Source organism: Ammospiza nelsoni, chromosome 21 (genome assembly GCF_027579445.1).
Source record: "Ammospiza nelsoni isolate bAmmNel1 chromosome 21, bAmmNel1.pri, whole genome shotgun sequence".
Taxonomy (NCBI): Eukaryota; Metazoa; Chordata; class Aves; order Passeriformes; family Passerellidae; genus Ammospiza; species Ammospiza nelsoni.
This window is the reverse complement of record NC_080653.1, coordinates 8592346-8611827: the sequence shown is the minus strand read 5'-3', so window position 1 is coordinate 8611827 and position 19482 is coordinate 8592346. Positions and strand designations below refer to the sequence as shown.

General features: G+C 40.2%; 1 protein-coding gene across 1 annotated transcript; it reads right to left on the bottom strand.

Moving 5' to 3' along the window:
* Nucleotides 1–19408, bottom strand: TRPV3 (transient receptor potential cation channel subfamily V member 3). The gene is made up of 18 exons (XM_059487027.1): nt 19343–19408; nt 15395–15517; nt 12847–12951; nt 11211–11297; nt 10025–10182; nt 9089–9265; nt 8768–8908; nt 8312–8592; nt 7511–7687; nt 6855–7013; nt 6321–6422; nt 5672–5745; nt 4913–5078; nt 4371–4437; nt 3759–4030; nt 3244–3356; nt 2591–2661; nt 1–2125 (listed from the first exon to the last, which is right to left on the bottom strand). The coding sequence occupies exons 2-18, from the start codon at nt 15511–15513 to the stop codon at nt 2028–2030; spliced, it is 2367 nt and encodes a 788-aa protein (XP_059343010.1). The 5' UTR covers nt 15514–15517; nt 19343–19408; the 3' UTR covers nt 1–2027.
* Between the last annotated feature and the right edge of the window lie 74 nt (nt 19409–19482).

Genomic DNA, 19482 nt, shown 5'->3' with positions numbered 1-19482 from the left:
TTGACTGACAAGTTTTATTTCCTTAACTTAAATAAACATGGTATAAAAAGCATAAAATTACCTGCTCTAGTCGTTATTCAGAGTATCTGGAGACAGCACATGGTTAGTGTGAGGTGGCCAAGCTCTGTGGCCACACAAGGAGGGATTTCCTCAGTGAGAGTTTTTTAGGAGCAGCCCCCAGCTGGTTCCTGAGCTCACCCACAGGTTTGTGCCTGGGCAGGGGCACAGCACATTCTTGTAGGGATTTCTGTGTTTCTTGTAGGGATTTTTGTGCTTTTTTCACAGCCCAGAGTAGCCTCAGCACAGTGCAGAGGCCTCGTTGTGTTTCCAGTGGCCTCACGGCCCAGGCTGGTTCCTGAGTGTGTGTGAAGAGGTATTTTTTTTTTTCCCTTTGTACAAAACTGGCACAGAAAGGATCCAAGCAGAGCTGAGCAGTCCTGAGGCAATGTCCTTCCTTGGCAGCCTTGGTGCAAAATCAACAATCCAGGATTCCGAGACCACAGGAACTTCTCATCCTCACATCTCCTGCTGAGGAAGCCAAGCAGTGCTGGGGTGTGACGAGGTCTGTGGGTACACAAACGTCCTTCCCTCCAATTCCTGTGCCCAGAACACAGCCCAGGGCTCCTGTGGATCCCCTCCATCCCTGCAGGCTAGGCTGGAATCTCAGGGCACGATGTCTGTCAGGGGCAGGCTGGGCAGCAGGACCCACTCTTACCATCCCTGTAAATATTTTGCATTTTCCTTCCCACTGCAGGCTTCCCTCATGCTCTCTTCTGTCTTAAGAAAGTCTTTTGGATCATTTTGCCCACAGCTGCAAAATCCAATGCAATTCTTATTATCATTCAAACACAGAACTGAGTTCCCCTGAGTCTCACCTAAAATAGCACCTTTAAAACAGGCACCACATGAATAATTCTGATGAAAAGCCATGACACTGGAGACACATGTTAATTGAAATTTAAAAGCACACAGAACAAATGTTTCTCCTTAAATATACACACATAAAATAGAAAACTAAAAACATAAATAATAAAATTCATAATACTATGAATTATATTGTTAGAAAACTAATAATATAATTCATAGTACTTGGTCATCACAGGTAATTAAATAAAAGCAACAGAAATGCATTACAGAGTCCTCTGAATAAAAAATAAAGTCTGGAATTGCATTGCACTGAACTAATTTTGTTCACCTGGGGAAGAAATTGACTTCTGATTTTTCTGAAGTGGTTAAATGCAAAAATTAATTCAGAAGAACTTCCAGTGTGTTAACTCGTTATGTAGGAAGATGCAACAGCATGGAAGGGTCAAGGAGGAAAAGTAGTGTTGTGACTGGAGCAAATCCTCCATCAGGAATTCTATTTCTGCCCTGTTATTTCATGGGGAGGCACAGACACACAATAATAAATAAACAGCAATAAACTCCAGTTACACCCTGGGGACTGCACAGAGGAAAACAGATCAGGCAAAGCCACTGGGATCTGATTTTCCAACTCATGGGCCCAAGCCCCCAGTAACACTGACAGTCAATGCAAAAGCTGCAAATGTACCCAGAACCTTGTGACTTCAAAATGACATACTTCATTTAGTCATCTTCAGAACTGAAATGCTTTGCTTTGCTCCACAACAAGAACTTTTTTGTTTCAGTGCACAAAATGAGTTTCTCATGAGTTAGGCATTCCAAAAAGCAGCAGATTGGGATCACGATGACCTTAATTTTCCACAAAAAGAAGAAATATCTCACATTTGACCTTTTTTTATCCAGTTAAACATCTCAGGCCAAGTTTGAGGAGCATCAGGCAAACTTGGACAGCAACAGTTTGAGAGGCTCAGAACTGACCCAGTGAAAAAAATCCCATTTATTTCAGCTCAGCTGCTCTGAATAAATGGGTGCAAGTCATCAGACTGTGTGACTGAAAGTTTGTGTTCCAGCTGGCTACAGCTGTCCAGAACAGACACAAAGCTTTCAGATCCACTGCTGATGCTTTTAACCTTCAGAAGAGCCACACGTCAAGCCCAGTACAACTAAACAGAGGTTTCAGGCAAATCATCCATTTCTTCAAACGTATTCAGGGTGTTTTTGCTATTAGTTCTTGAATTATCGTCTTGAATTTTGCTTGGATCTGCAAAAAAATGCATTGTAAACAGGATATGGTAGAAACTGTATAGGCAAGATCAGAGTTTTGCACCTTTTTTTTTTTTTTTTTTTTTTGTTAAAAACATGTATTTATTTAAACAGCAAGCTCTCAGTTTGCTACCATATCTTCTACAGAAATTTTTCACCTCAGAGGGAGAAAAATTTCTCCATTTCTCCAGGACACTCCTGCTCTGGCAGCAGATGGATGTCTTGGATTTCCTGGCCAACATTTATCTCATACACTATATATGTTACAAAACTTGCTTGTCATCAACCCTCTCTCCAAGTCTTTAAAAGTAATTTAACACCACTGCCATATTAACCATTAGTTTCTCTAGTAGTAATGTGTAGTTTAATATAAGAGTTTATGTTTTGAAAGATATAAAACTGTATCAAAAAGCATTTCTAAGAAAATATTCTGCAAATAGAGTGTCATAAAATTCCACTGTACCTGTTGGCCCTGGATCTTCATTAATAAATGAAACATGGGTTTTCCACTCGGTCCATTTCACTTCATTAATCCTGTTTACATTTACATAAATTGTGTTATCAGCATGAATTATCCCCCAGCTACATCCCTGACCTTCCCCCTTGATTCCTTCCTGGGATTGCCATACTTGACCACCTGCTTTGCTGGCACTAAAGCCTGAATGTCTTTTGCACTATATGAAGGTGAGAATAATATCAAGACTACTTCATAATTTCACACATTGTTAGTACAGCCTTGAAATATTTAAGTATTTTTCATTAAACAGCACAGTTCTTTAATATGGTAATCATCAATTACCAATCAACTTAACTGTGATTGCTTTTAAGCTGACATTCAAAGGAGATTATGATAAAGTGACATTTACTGCAAACAGATTTGATGCTTCTACAGTCAAAACATATGAAGATGAAAATCTTTTCTCATCAAAAGATTGCCTACATAAAAATTTATACATTTTCCCTATTTAAACAACTGGCTACAACTGAAAAAATTGTATTTTTCTGCATAATTTTAGAGATAATAGAAATGTTTTAAAGAGGGTTTTGAGGAGAAATAACCTTGAAGCAGCATAAAGAGAGCAGAATTGATAGCACATGATTCCAGCTTTGCTTTACCTTAAACACACCCTGGTGTCATTTTCAGCCACTTTACACCGTTCTCCCAGCTGGAATTTTTTCCTCAGGCATTTTGGTAAGAATTTTTCAAATTCCAAAATAGTCCTGGCTCTCTATTGGCAGTAAATAGTAAAATGAGAATGGTTAGCTGTGGTCTGATTTCACAGCATGCAGTTTGCAGTTTTTAAGAGAAAGAGCCAGCACCAAAACCAGCAAATCACTGCTAATTTGTGCAAACAGGGATTCAGATTCCTCGAAAAATAGTGAAACACATCTTCCAGGGGATATATGGTGATATATCCAGGGGAATGCAAGTCATGACTGCATGGGTTGGAAATCCAAGCCATGATACCATCTTTAAGATTGTTAATTCCAAAGTTCCTACAATTCTCTAATACTGGATTTATTTATGTCTGTTATTCATGCAAAACCAAATGAGGATTATCTTTAACACCTAACCTTCTGTGTCAGCACGAAGGTTTTAGCCCAAGCACCTCCCAAATTCCCAAACAAACCTGGAGTTTCCAGATGTGCTCACTCTCCTTAGAAATATCCTCCACAGTCTCTCCCATTAGTGCAATCAGCATGTTCAAGAGAAGAACAAAAGTCAGCACAACGAAAGTGATGAGGAGCAGGAGGAACAGGACAGGGTACTTGGAGTTCTGCTGGATCTCCAGGTCACCCAGCCCCAGGGTGAGCTTGAACAGATCCATCAGGACAGGCCCCAGGCTGCTGTTGGAGTGGCACTCCCCACCCTCCTGGCACGTCTCAATCAGGGCAGCCAGAGCTGGGAAGGAAGCAGAAGGAAGTTTCAGTCACAATCATTCTTTAGGAATACAGAATCATTCTTTAGGAATACAGGGATTTCATCCCAAAGAATTCAAACTGCAGATGAGAGCCAGAGCTGCCCAGCCACACAGAGCAGCCAGGTGACAGCTCCAGGAGACAGAGCCCACATCCAAATGAGATTCCAGGGATTTGAGACCAAGGCAAATCTATTCACACCTAAACTTAACATCCAGAAAAAAACCCACCATGAGCTCTCATGCAAACAGGGTTCTTATTCATAATAATGCTAAAATTTTTACCCACACAGAGCATCAATGCTTTTCTCCAGTAATATTTACCTACGCCAAATCCCAGCAGAAACACGATGTACACAACCAAAAACTTGATCACATCTTGCAGGATAACCTGAAAATGGAATGGAACAGTTGACAGAAATTAAAATTCAGAACTAGCTTTGTGCTTTTGAATTCTACAGGGACACAGGTGAGGCACACACTGAAGCACAGACTGCTCTCCTTGAGCAAACAAACCCAAAGGTCTGATTTTTTATCTCAAGCCTGCTGTGCTCTCTGAGAGTGACTAATTCTGTACAATACAGACATTGCAGATTATGATGCTATTAAATTGCAGAACTACATTAGCTGGAAAAAACACAAGCTACTCATATAATTAATGTAATAAAAATGTCAATATTAAAGTACAAACTAGTTCCTGCTGTTGAAGAAGAACAAATATTGTGTTCTGCTGAAGTAATGCATAAAAACTGGAAATAAGGAATTAAAAAACAAACTATAAAATACATATAATTGGTAAATATACTTGATTTAGATTGTAGAACAATGGAGTATCATCAGATAGGTAAAAGAAAAGAAAAACTTGCCTTTTGAATCATCACACTGTAAATGCCCATGGACTGGAAACCTCTGGTGAAATAGAGCATATTGGCCCAGCCAAGGGCCATTGCCAAAACAAGACACACCAGGTGTTCTTTGTAGGAAAACAAGTACAAAAAGACAGAGAAGATCACAAGCAAAGCTTGTATAAAACTGTTAAAAAACAAACATATACGTAAAAGAGAAATTACTAGCACAAAACCAACAACAGAATGGCAAAATATGAAAACAAGATTTCTCTGCTCTTTAGGCTTAATTTGTAATTTCATGCTGCTTTTTTATTCTCCCTATGAAATTGGCATTATAGTTTAATGATAAAATAGGTCAGTGCAAGCAGTATATTAACATATAAGGATTATATTTATTTTATTTAATTTAGGTAAACTATTCTCCCCAAAAGAGCTGCTCAATGCAGATCATGCTGACAGAATTGTAAGAATCCTTACAATATCTTAGAAGCCATTTAATTGTAGCTTTAGCTTAATGAATTGATAGAATTATTAGAGATTTTCCACTGGCAGGTGGGAAAAATCCACTCCAGCTACATCAACCCTGGCATTGTTACTGACAGTGTAGCCAAGAGTTTGTGTTAGGGAATAGCTGCAGGCAAACTTATATCCATCCCTCTAAAACTGATAATTTTGAGGAGAAAAAGTGAATATCTGCTACAGGAGCACATTCTCTGTGACCATGAGATAGAGAATTTTATATACAGTAGAAAAAAAATATATATATGTCAGACTTACAATGCAAAGTGGAACCAGGCATCAGAGAGAATAGACTGCAGGTCTGAGGGCCTGAGCAGGAAGATGGCCACACTCTGTGCAGGCAGAAACAGAAAATGCAGGCATGGTGAAGAGAAAACAGACCTCAACTTCTGTTTTTCAAAATAATTTAACTGGTGTTCTTAACTAACCCACCTACTGATAAGATGTGGTAACTTCTAGAATTAATTTTTTACAGGGCTCTGTAAATTCTGTAATTTATATTACAGATATTTTTAATATCTGTAAATTCAAAGGTTAAAAGTCTGTCATCTCTGGCACAATTTAAGTTACTGTTTTTAATTACTTACATAGCAAAGTTATACCATGGGATTTCTTTTTCATTACAACTTGCAATTCGTTTTTCCTTAAAGCAAATAATTTGACAAAACTGATATTTATACAAATATCAGATCAGTTTGAAAAGCAAATATCCTTATATTTATTTCAAAATTGTAATCAACTGTATAACCAGGGTCATTCTGAATAAGTGATTGTGTCAATGATTTGAAAGCTATACATATCAAAGACATTGCATGTGTATTGTCAATATCAGCAGCAGCATATTCATAAATTTAGAGAAGTTCTTTACAAATCAGGTGTATATTTGTTACCAAAAAAAAAATCTTACCTCTTTTATGGCTAAAAATATTGCTCCTAACATAACCATCACCTGTCCTGACAGCTGCAGCCACCCCACTCCTTGGGTCAGAGCCAGTGGATAAGGAGGAGCCTGCAAAGCAAATCCAGAAGGAAAATCTCAGTTCCATCCCTGAAGGGTGAAAGGCAAAGCAGCAGAAACCCTCCCACCTGTAACTCTCTGGGTTCTCAATTTCTTCCCTTCCAGGGAGAAATTTCTTGATGTATTTACACAATCAACCCCCTAAAAGTGATGTTTGAAATATCAGAAATTTCTTTCTTAAAAAAACCCCAAATACTCTCTTCCCACCTTCAGAAATTTCACAGTATTTTTATCATTTATTTGTATTTTAAGTCACTTCCACACAATGCAAATCTGATGCTCCCACACAGATGTGGGGATGTGGTCTCTCTATATCTAGATATTCCAATATCTGGCCTTGTTTTAGCATTTTAAACACAATTCAGGGAATGCTGTTGCCTTTTAAGTCAGTAAAATTTAGTGAGGTTCAGCTGCTGTACTCACTTCATTTTCATTAGGCCTGTGGTAGGAAACCAATGTTAATGTCACATTGTACAGGAAATAAAAGCAGCAGGACATGAAGAACATGTGCCTTGCAAACTTCTTCCATTTCATCCTCAGCAGTGAGTTCAGAGGCTCCAAAGTCAGCATCTCGTGACGATTCTGAGGAGAAAAAAAATAAATAAAAAAGTTAAATATTTCAACTCACTGCCTGTAAGGAAACTGATTTTTAGGTGTGAATTTTGTGTATTTCATTCCATGCTATCCTTGCTGTTCTAGAAACACCTCTGTGCTCAGGGATGGACCAGATCTCCCTGGGATGGAAAAGACTGTCCCAAAATAACTAACCTGTGTTGCAGGAGCTGAATGCAGATTTGCTTACAGCTGACATTATGCAGCAGTATAAAATTTATCTTGCTCCTGATAGAATAACTGAGAACCAAAAATTACTGTTCACAAGTAATTCAGTTGTTTGCAAGGCTGACAGTTCTAATATGGGGATAGTGCTAGTGAAAAAATTATATTTAAAAAATTATAATAGTTTATTATTAGTCATTATATTATAGTATTCTTATATATTTAATAATTTTATTATAATAATGGTTCTCTTATCTTTTAATAATATAAATTTATATTTTAAATAAGAATAGGCACCTTACCCCAATATTTGTGTTATAGACAATGATTTCCAGCACTGAGTTTTCAGCAGTGGTGTCCAGCTCTGTCAGGTCATACAGAGAAGACTGAACAGGACCATAAGCCCAGTCTGTGAATTTTCTGGACAGGCTCCTGTTTGGCTTCTCTCTGATCTCTCTGCTCAGGATGTACTTCAGAATCTAAAACATGAATAAATGATTTGTCAGCAGCTGTGCTGTTCAGGGAAAGGAGAAACACAGGAATACACTTGCCCAAACTTCCACCTTTTATCTGTAACAATTTGTACAGCTGCTCAATTTAATGTATTTGTAATTTTGTTATTCAGTGAGGGGTGCTGGAGGTGAAAAACCTCCAAGAAGTAAGTTCAGTGTTTTTAATGCCTTCTGATTTTCTGTCAGAGATATTTTTCTAAAGGATGAAAGCACAATTTTCCATGTGTTCATTTATGCCTTCCTTGAACTTAATTACTTTCTAAATCATTCCATTGCCAATTCTTTACACTGCAGTTGATTTATGCAAACCAAACTCTACAGCAATACAACAGAGCAGTTCTAGTGAGATTTCTGAAATTGTTTGGTGGTAAATGCAGAATTTCTCTACAACAGAAGGTTGGATCTAAACAGCTTGTGTGGTTTGTACAGAGGGAGGGAGTTACAGAGAAACCTGGAAGCATTAAAACAACACTGCAATGGAAATATTTGCGTTTTAAACAAAATTAGCTCAGTAATACTGATACAAACCAGCCTGGAAAGAGATGTGTCAGAGCACAAGTTTCTCTTGGATGCCGCTGAAATCACACCCACCTCTAATTTCCCAGTTTTTGCAGCTAATTGCAGTGGCGTCAAACCCTCCTTATTCTTGGTTTTTTCCAGGTTTCTGTCTTTGCTTTTCAGCAGGATCATGTCATACATTCTCATCACAAAGTCATTCTGTGTTTTGGAGTCCTCTGCCACGGTCACTAATGCATGGAGGATGTTGTTTCCTCTGGAATCCTGAGAGGAAATGTTGGTCCTGGCATTGTCCATTAACAGCTCAATTATGTCTGGCTGGTTGGTACATGCTGCCAAAGCCAGTGCAGTCTCACCTGCAGCACCACAAAATGCAACAAGTGGTCATGGTTCATTTCATGAGAACAGAAAATATTGTGTTAACCATCTTAATATATTGATTATATTGATTGTACTGGATTAAGCTCTTGTTTTATGGAGGTTTTGGGTATTCCTTCTTAACTTTTCCAGAAATATCTCATTTCCACTTACCAAAATAAAAGCCTTCATGCTTGTGTTTGGGATTAAAGAAAATACCCTGGGCACGAGCATTGACATCAGCTCCTTTCTCTATGAGGCTCTGGGTGATTTCATACTGTCTCCTCTCAATGGCAATGTTTAGAGCTGTCTGGCCTGGAAAAGCAGACACAGAATTTAGAGTTGAGTCTCTCAAGCACACTCTGAAGCATTAATGATATTTCACAAAAGATGGCATCAATGATACTGAATAAAAGTTGATTCTAGGATTTAAACCATTATTATTTTATAGAGGTCATGTATAACCATATACCTGAAACTATCAGATGCCAATACCTTTATATGCCTCTTCTGTGTATGCTGCATTGATAAATCTCTCCAAAATGCCATTTTCCTCTGCAAAGGACAGGAGCATGTTCACTATCTCATTTGTGTTCTGGTTGATGTTCAGCAGAGCTTTCATCAGACAAGTTTTGCCAGTGTCTGAAGCTGTGAACTTCTTCATCAGGTAATCTACAAGAGTGAATTTTGAGATTAAATCCTTTTAATTTATTAAACTTCTGTTCATTAGGGGTGAAACCTGAGTGATATAGATGGACACAAACCATTTCCCAAACCAGTACTCCATCCTGTTCATTCTTGAGCACCAAGGCAACCTTGATGTTCCTGTTGGACATCCTGGTGCCAAAACTCCCAAATTCACAGGGAAAGAAAGATAATTCCAAGGGAAATAAAGACCATTCATAGGGAAATAAGGATCATTCCCAGGTTTAGGCAGATCTGGCAGCCCCCGCCCCCCGATGCCTTGTGAAGGCTGACCTAGAAAAGGATCTCTTGAATGGACACACATTGGGCAGCACAAGAGGCCAGCCAGGGCTGCACCCAAGATGAACCAAAATGAACACAAAATGAACCCAAGATGAACCAAAATGGTCCCAAAATGCATGACTGCTCATGGGGTCTCTCACTTTTGTAAGTTCTGTGCCATTTGCATCTTGGAGTTAATTGTTCAATTCCAGCTTTAGCCCATGCAGTCCATCCTTCTTGTTTTTCTCTCTCCAGCCCACGGTGTTTGTGCTCTTGGGCTGAGATTTGGATCATTTGTCCTTGGTCCCCAGCTAGAGAAGGAATTGTTTTGTCCCCCTACTCTGTGAAAAGAGGTCACCATCCCCTAACACAAAGCTCAGAACTACAAACTAAAGCAGCAGCAGAGAATCTAAAAAACACAAAATCTCCCAGCTGAGGCATCAGCCAGGTGCCTGCAGGGCTCACCTGGCACGGGCAGGGAGGTGCAGGCCCCCGAGCGCTCCCTGAGCTCGGCCAGCAGCCGCTGCAGCTCCTCCACGTTCCCCTCGGACACTGCCCGGAACAGGTTCCTCTTCAGCTTCTTCCTGGCACTCCTCAGCTCAGGCCCTTGGCATGTGGGAGCACTGGATTGTAAGAAATCATCATGAAATTGCTGGTGTGATTTATGCTGGTGTATTTTATTTTTTTAAGAAGAGTAAAACCAAATACAATTGTTGGCCCTAGACTGGACGAACTTGCCCTGCTGCCATGGATAGCTCAGAACAATTCTCCCATTGCTTTTCTGCAGCTAAGTGGGCTTTTGAGAGGCTGCTTCATCATAAACAGCTCATTTTTCAAGTATTTTGTGGGTTTTACTCAGTTTATCCATTCTTCTGGAATACAGGCTAAGGAACACTTCTTTTCTCTGCCACACTGACTGCAATGCTGAGGTTACGTGGTGCTGCTCTCACAGCAGAACAGGGTTCTTAACCTCACATCTTACACCATTTTCTGATCATCCTTATTCATGAAACAGCTGCTGCAACTTATCCTGGTTTATTTTATTTTTAAGAAGAGTAAATCCAAATATAATTGTTGACCCCAGACTGGATGAACTTGCCCAGCTGCCATGGATAGCTCAGAACACTTCTCCCATTGCTTATCTGCAGGTAAGTGGGCTTTTGAGAGGCTGCTTTATTATAAACAGCACATTTTCCAAGTATTTTGTGTTTTATTCAGTTTATCCTTTCTTCTAGAATAAATGCTAAGGAGCACTTTGCTCTGCCACACTGACTGCAATGCTGACGTTACCTGGGGCTGCTCTCACAGCAGAACAGAGTTCTTTACTTCACATCTTACACCACTTTCTGATCATCCTTTACTCTGGAAAAAGAATGATTTCATATTTCCCCCAGGCAGAAATACTCCATGCCTGGTTGTGGTGTGTGGGCCCTGTGTTGCCATCTAAAAAATACCCATTTTATATAAGGAATCCTCACACTACATATGAAAATTGAGAGATTAGAGTTGTTTATTTTGACATTTCATTATTGAATGATCAGAAAGGCATGTACAAACAATCTTTTTTTTTTTAAACTGGCAGGAAAAATAGGTAAAATCTACCCTACCACAGATTGACTCAGTGCTGAGAAATATTTGTGTCTCCACTCACCCACAGCTGTCCACGTTGGGGCTGTATTCAGTGGCATCATCCTGAAGAGACTGGGGGGAATCCATGTCTTCCCCATTTGCAGATGCACTGTAGAAAAAGAAAAGCAAATGTGCCAAGGTATTAGCAGGTATTTTGGCAAATTGCACAAAGAACCAGTCAATGGCAGGTTAGAGTATCTGCACTAGAGCTTAAATTAGTCAAATTTGACATTGGCCTTTTAATTATATCATTTTATCTCCCACATGGATTTTAAAGTGAGTGATAAAAATGAAGAGACTCACAGGATTTTATTATATTTTTAAAAAAGACCACATTAGGAAAGCAATCTGCTTTGTGTTTTATTATTTCACTACAGATCCTGAAAACCGTGGGAACTTTTTTCTTTTTTTTCTTTTTAATGATCACTGCTTTTTATGCTTCACCCTGAATGCTTGAAGCTTGCATTCTCCCTTTTCACATGCTTAATTTGTCATCTGGCACAAAACAAGTGCTAAATCAGTAGCAGTGAGGGGGTTGCAAGCCCACAATGAAAGATTTACCTAAAGATTTACTACACAGAACACTGGAGGCAATTCAGGAGTGTTTTGTGGCTGACTTGAATGAAAGAAATTGAGGACTGGGCCCTAAATAGATGTGTAGGTGATATATTTAAAGGATTTTCAATGGCATTGATATTTTGTAATTGCTGTACATAATTTCCACACGGTCCTAAAAGCAGATCTGACTCAGAAAAATTAAGATAAATGAGTTTCTTACTTGTAGTTTTGTTTCTCTGAGGTTCAGATTGGATGAACTATCTCAGGTTAATAATTTAGGGAACCTGAGCTATTAATTATTGGCAAAACAGATGCATGGACAGCACTGCTGTGCAGGTATTCCCTTGTCTTTGAAATAAATCTGGGAACTCTGAGTCCATTCTCATTCCATCTGTCTCCTCTGCAGAAAGCTGAGTAATGTGGTGACAAAGCACATGTGCAGGTCACTTCCTGAATGACAGGGGGAAATTTGGACACCTCTCCTCTGACACCAAAATCAGCCTGTCAGCCAATTCCTAAAAGCTGACCAGGCATCCTCAGCCACAAAAACCTTTGGCCATTCTGGGCCTGTGCCTGATTTATGACATATTTCACTTATTCATAATTATTGGTTGTTAGCACCTCACACATTTTTTAAAATTAAATGTATTCATCCCAGTCATAATTTTTCTCTATTCATTCAGCATAAATGGCTGCTTTAAATATTTCAGATTCAGCATTTCCACGTTTGATTGTTAATGAGCAATAGAGGGAAGACGTCAGCAGCCAGCTGGGAACAGCTAAATTAGGCTGTGGTCTTCACACTGCAGAAAACACCCAATGAGAGCATGGAGTTTGTTCTAATAAGAGGCTAAGATTAAAAAAAAAAAAAAAGATTTTAAATTTATTCAGATCTGAGTTCTGATTTATTCCATAGAAATGACAGCAGGAGATAAAACCAAAGATAAATCTCCAGTGAAGTTCTGTCTTTGAAGTGACCAAAAGCTGTAAAAAGTCATGTGAAATCCTGGCAGTGTGGCCCAAGGAGAATTAAAGGGAAGGTGCTGAAAGAAAATAGATTTATTTGCAGCAGGAGCATTGCTTGTGCATTTGGAACTTACCAGGGGCGAATATTGGAATCCATGGGTTTGGAAAACACAGGGGGAGAGGTGTTATGGGGACTGGCATTGCTTTCAAAACCATCAATCTCCAGGAAAAAGTGGGAACTGTTGAAGACAGTGCATTTAAAGAAATATCAGTGATAAAAGGCAAGCCCAACCTTAAACCAAGAAAAGAACTACCAAGGGCAAGCTTGATCATTTATCTCTCCTGTCATTAAAGCTGAGCTGGAGCTGAGGCTTATCTGCTTTCCCTGAGGGGACCCAGCCTGTGCCCAGCTCTGCCAGGCTGGCAGATGGGCAAAATTCCCAAGGTATTTTTGGAACACATGGCATCAGATCCTGACATGTGTGAGCAGCAATCTCTAAACCAGCCTTGCACCCAGTTCCTGTCACTGCCCAGCCACACAAAAATGGTTTCAAAAATGGTTTTTTTTAAATCCCAGTCCCTGCTCTTCCAGCCAGGAGCCATCAGGATGGATCATTTCAAACAGTGATAGTGATTAAATCAGAAAGTTTGAAAGGTCACACGTTGAGTGACATCAGGCATTTCCACCAGCCAGGTCTGAATGTGTCCCCTTGCCTGCAGAACGTTTAATTGCTTTCTCTATAAATAATTACATAAATATTGATAGGGAAAAGAAATAAAATTTGGAACAACACAGACAAAGTGATACAAAAAGAAAGATTTCACCTTTTAAAAGCCTGCAGAGTTGAGAGGCAAAAATCAATGGCTTGGTTTTAGTGGATCTCAGTAAAACATTGCTACAGCTCCCACAGACTGAGGAGTTTCACAAACTGCATTACAGCTCTAAAATATTGCAGTAGTCACCTGGAAAACCTTTCCAATTCACCTAATATTTATGGGTTTGTCCATAGGGCATGTCTTATCTAACTGCACTTCCAACAAGATGTTTTGGGGAAGATGAAGTAGTTGCATTGATGGGAAAATGCAAAAAAAAAAATCTTATTTAAAATGGCATTATTAGGACACCAGTGAACAACCTGCTGATATTTGCTAAAACCAGCAGTATCTGTTAGTTCCAAATAACAGTATCTGTTAGTTCCAAATAACAGTATCTGTTAGTTCCAAATAACAGTATCTGTTAGTTCACCTCCTTCTCCAATGGCTCCATGATCCAGGTGTTAATTCTGGCACCCAACATCTGTGCAGCAGCTGGCAAGGGCACCCTGCTCTTGGGGCTGACAGATGTCACCTCTCCTGCCTTGGGGCTTACCTGGGCATGTCATGGGAGGGAAATGACACCCCAAAGCAGGGTGCCATCAAATAGCCCTGTGCTGACGTGGCTCTGCCCACAGCCATCAGCAGCCCTGGCAGCCTCCTCCCCACCCTCCCCTCGCATTTCCTGTGCTCAGTTCCAGCCCCAGAACACCCCAATTCCAGGGGATTCCAGCAGGGATTGCCACTGTCTGTCGGAAAGTGAATATTGAGAGTGAGAAATGCCACCCTGGGAGTGCAGCAGCTCTGCTGGGGCAGGGGAAGGAGAGTTTTAAAGGAACGGCGTTGGAACATTTAATTAATAGGATATGTTAAAGCCCTCATTAAAATCCACGTGATGTGGGTGCTGTGTGTTGCAGGAATGCTGCCAGCCACACCCTGAGCTCTGGTTTGAGAGGTGGGAAAAACCCCAGGGTTCCTGCTCCTGAGGCCATGAGGAGTGAGAGATTGGGGCTCAGTGATTGAGGGCTTGGCTTTGGCAGGGTTCCTATAACTCCACAATCTGCCAGGGAATTGCCCCTTTTTGAAGTGCTGGGTGGATCATGAGCTGTTCAGACACTTTGTCTCCCCCCATATGCCACCAAAGAGCTCCTCTACTTGAATTTAATGGCAAAAAGAGAAATTGGACCACCCAGTCCGGGGATCTCAAATAACTAATGGCACCAGTCCTGTGAAAAGTGATTCCTCTGATTATTGAGAATTATAAATGACAGAACAGCCACAATTGGCCAGGCCTTCAGAGTTTCAGAAATTGCCATAATAACCAGTAATTATTCAGAATGAAAAGTTTATGAATAAAAATTCATCCTCACTCTACAGTAACTTAGTTGACTCCATAGTATCAGGCAGGAATTACAGCTCGTATTTCCCCATTCATATTAAATACAAACCCTCGATCCCTTTATTAATTCTCTAATATCAATTATGAATGAAAGTGAATATTTTATAAAACAGCAAAAAAGTCTCATTAACCAGACTAATGAAAAAGAGAGTGAATTTAGGTTCCTGTTTGTGATAGAATTTTTCAATCCTGCTCTCCCTGCCCTCTGTCTCTCCATAGCCTCACATGGAAATGTGACAGATTAAGTTTGAAATGCTCTCTTTTTTCAGGCCAGCATCTCTTAGATAAAACCTGGTGTATTCTTCCATGTGATCTCTTAGAAAGATCACTTTATACCAAACATTAACCATCATTAAATCAGATTCTTGTGAGGTTACACAGCACAAAGGTGTTGGTGGTATTTCAGTGCAAAAGTTCCCCAAAGGAGATAAACAGGGAATTTTAATGGTTCAGACTGAGCTGAGTCCTACCTTTTCTTGGTGGGAGTGCCTTCAGTCACCTTTTTCTCTTGCTGGTTTGCAGGGGGATTTCCAGGTGGGTTTGTTTTCTTGCCCATTAGTGGAAGAATTTCGTTGTTATCTTTAATCATGTTTCTGCAGTAGAGAAACATCAGTTACTTGACTCCTGTTCCTTTGAAGGAAGTGTGGTGACAAAATTACCTGTTTACAGTTTCTTCACATGTAAACACAAAAATATTGACGTATTCATTCTTTTTTCCCCCAAGTTTCTCATTTTTCAGCTGTTAAGGACACACCTCCACCATTTCATGTGTCAAATCTGGAGGGTTCCACACATGACTCATTAAATTTCAGTCTATGACAAGTGCCATTAAAAGTGGTATCGGGACAACCATAAATTCAAGCTTGTGCCTAAATTAAACTGAAAGGAGCCTGTCAGTCCCAGTGACAGTGTGTGTTATTTAGAGAAAAAAAAGATTACTTTTATAAGTAGCCTTAAAATTGGGCATCTTTTCAGTTATCTGAACAGTCTGCTCTTGATCAAGATAAATTCAGAAAAGTGGTAAATCCCAGGAAGATCTGTGCAACAGCAAATAGATAAAGGAAGGTTCCAGATGTGAAAAGAACAAAGAAAAATCCCTGAAAGTTTTTACTGCATTGGAACAGTAGAAGTAGCAGATTGAAAATGATGCCCAAGGTGAGCTTAGCTAAATTATCACATGGATAACATCCAGGATTTGTGTCCTGGTGATTTCCCAACATTTCCTCAGGAAAAAGAAAAAATCCCCTTGATTCTGCTGGAGGGAATGACCACCAGCACATGACACAAAAGGATCTTGATGCAGTTACCTGCCTAGGAACACCCACAGCATGAATTCTGTAAGGAATCATGAATAACTATCTCCCTGTTTCTCAATCTACTACTCAAGGGCATCATTTTAAATGGCCCAGGATAATTTGAAAGCAAGAAGGTGAATTCAGGATACATTAAAATTCACTGAAGGTACACCCAGGAAGATTTATGAGGTCAGGGATCCATTCCCAAGGAAATCAGGGGAGTGGCCTCCATACCCAAGGACAAATGGTAAAAATAATTTGCCTGTAAAGTTTGAACCGCACATTTTTCCCCCTCCTACTCCACTTTCCTTGATGTGACAAATGTACACACACAAATTTTCTGCTCCTGTCACAGTGCTGTCACTGTGCCTTAGCACCAGGATCCCTTCATTCTGGGAGTATCAAGATACAGAAAGCAGATTGTTCAGAGTGTTTGAAAAGACATGACACCTGGTGTGAGAGAGGAGCCAAGAATATCAAATACACTGGTATTGGAGTGAAAGTCTATTAATGCATAAACAACAAATGTTTAATTATGGCAATTTTCAATCCCAAGTACAGAGAGCTGAGAATTTACAGGGTCCAAACACTCCTAAGTGCAGCTGTAATCTCTTGGCACTCTGTGGAAGAAGAACTTGAAATATTGGAAAGGACTCCTTACCTTGCAAAGGCTGGCTGAAGAAACAGGCATGAAAATAAATTTTTATTGTGTTTTCTCCCATTGGCAGGTGTGTTCACACTAGGAAACATTCCTAGCTTGGCTGAGTTCCCTAAGAATTCATCTCACAGCTTTCATAGAAATAATTTTTAAAGGGAAAAATATTTTTACTTGCATACTTGCACAGCTTCTAGTAAATGCAGAGAAGAGCTGAGTTTGGAGATGACACAGGGGAGGTGGGAAGAGGGAGTTTGTCTGTGCCACTGGAAATGCCACTCACGTAGTCCCCAGGACATGTAGTGTCACTGAACACACTGATAAACATTGAGTCTAAACACAGCTAAAACAAATGACTGCTGTCCTGCTTAGTTCATAAATAATTCTGCTATTTACTTCTTACAAGTACTTAAAGAATACAAAGCAGAGTGAGGGAAAGACACCTCCCATCCCAAGGAAGAGGCAAATGGGATTCTTGGCATAAATCAAATATAAGGGGATGATGGTGGGGATGGACAATAAATAGCCTAACAAAATAAGTGACTTTAAAGGAGGAGAATAGTTGGGAACAGATTTTAAAAGTCCAAAAGCCAACAAAACGAGTTGCCAATTTGAGAAGGGCTCAGCTGGGTGGGGTGTGAAGTCAGAGGGGTGAGAGAGCAGAATGAAGAGCTGCAGGAATAAAGATTAAATTCCTAAATTCCTCCTGTTTGTGAGTGATGCTGGAGCTGCTCAGAGATGGCAACGCCTCCCTGCAAGGGCAGCAGCTCCAAGCCCCATTTGCAGTTGGTTTTCAGCACAGAGATTTTAGCTGTGACTCGAGAACAGGCTGCACCTCTGAGGAGAGGTGGGAAATAACCAAACTTAGCCCTGGAGTTGTGTTGGATGGTGAAGGACTGCTGAAGCACCAGTGAGGTAAGGAAGCAGTTTGGGAAGGAAAAAGAGGACAGATTTCCTTAAGTACAGAGGGACTACACTTTCAAAAGCACAGAGATGTGACTGTATCCCAGCCAAAAAGTCTATTTAAAATGAGATTTTAATCAGCCTGCCAAGTAAATAACTGCAGGCACCAGAGCAGAAGTACCTTGCTACAGTGCTGAGGCAGCGTCTGCCTCAATTTTAATCACAATTAATTGTGTGCTGAGATGAAAACTAAGCTGGGCTCTCAGCAGCAGCTTCCAGGGCACTATCATTTTCTGGAATCTCTGACAGAAAGAGAAAAATAGTGCAGCAGCCTGAAAAGTGTCAGGTCTAAGCAGTGTAGCTTATGTAACCTGATACAGAGTGTTGTCTTTGGTTGTAACTATTTTCTACTCCCATTATCTCCTTAATTGTCACTTCCAGGCCACCAGAGAAGTGGTTTATTTGAAGTGGCCAGCAAGACAAAACCCTGCATTCATTTGTAGTATCAAGAATTACTTTGAAAGGATCTGAGGAGTTGGTGTCTGACCTCCAGTGTGCTGGGGGTAAGAAAAGGGAATTTATCAGTGATGGCGAATGGCATTCTGCCATTGCTACACATTATCACAGACGCACCTTCTGCTTATCTGGAACAAGAAAAATCACAAATATCTGTATCTTTATAGCTCAGTAACAGTTCATAGGACGTGGCTAAAGAGAGAATCCTACAAATCAGATTAAACACTCAGCTGTGATGTGGCACAAAGGTCTCCCCTTCCCTGGGGGCAGAGGAGGGGAAGTGACTCCCAAGAGCTGTTTCATTCACAGGCTGCTCAGAACAGACCATGGCACTACAAACTAATTCCCACTGGCCCATAAAAAATAAATCTCCTCCCTGAGGGGAAAGCTGATAAAACTTCATTCTGACTTTTCTGCATTATTTATGATCAATCATATCAGCAGAAAGTTATACTTGGTAGGAAGAGCTTCATCTTCCTGTAAGATTTTTAAACTTTTGAGGGTCATTCATAGACTTCAGGTGATACCAAGAAAGCTCTTCTTGGTGAGAAATTTTCACTTTCCTATGAAGGCTCTTCCTAACAGAAATTAAAAAAAAAAAAACTCTAAAAAGCAACATTTTTTCCCCTGAGGAAAAAATGATTTGAGATTATTTACCTGCCTATTTCTAATTGAAAAAAAAAGGGGGAGGTTTTTAGTTGAAATAATTTATGCTATACCTTATATTTGACTTTCAGTGGTCACTACAGTAGCTGAAACTTTTGGTGAAAGATGATGAATGTATTAAAGTCCTGATATTACATTTTGGATCCCCTTGGCACAGGACTTAGGAAGTGCCACAGTGTTCCAGGCTGACAAACACAAATTAAATCAGGCCTGGCCTGTCCTTCCTCACTCCTGAATGCCCAAGGAAACAGCCCGGCTCAGGAGAGCCATTTACAGACTAGAAGAACAGAAAGAAGCACAACAGGAACACATTGTCAGTGTGAAGGATGGGTTCCACCTCTGTCTCTGGAAGATTTCACCCCAAACACCCCCAGAGCACTCACCCTGCTCACAGCACCTCCATGTCGGCGTGGACGGATCTGGGTGGTGAAAACCAAAGCAAGGCCCCGCTGACAACATCCAAAACTCATCTGCCAAAGGAGCAAAGCTACACTCAGGCTCCAGACTACCCCAAAAACACAAA

Coding starts and splice junctions, on each gene's coding strand:
- TRPV3 (XM_059487027.1), bottom strand. CDS start 15,513: ATGATTAAAGATAACAACGAAATTCTTCCACTAATGGGCAAGAAAACA. Junction 12,952..15,394: donor GGCACTCCCACCAAGAAAAG/GTAGGACTCAGC, acceptor TGTCTTCAACAG/TTCCCACTTTTTCCTGGAGA. Junction 3,357..3,758: donor AGCACATCTGGAAACTCCAG/GTTTGTTTGGGA, acceptor TACTGCCAATAG/AGAGCCAGGACTATTTTGGA.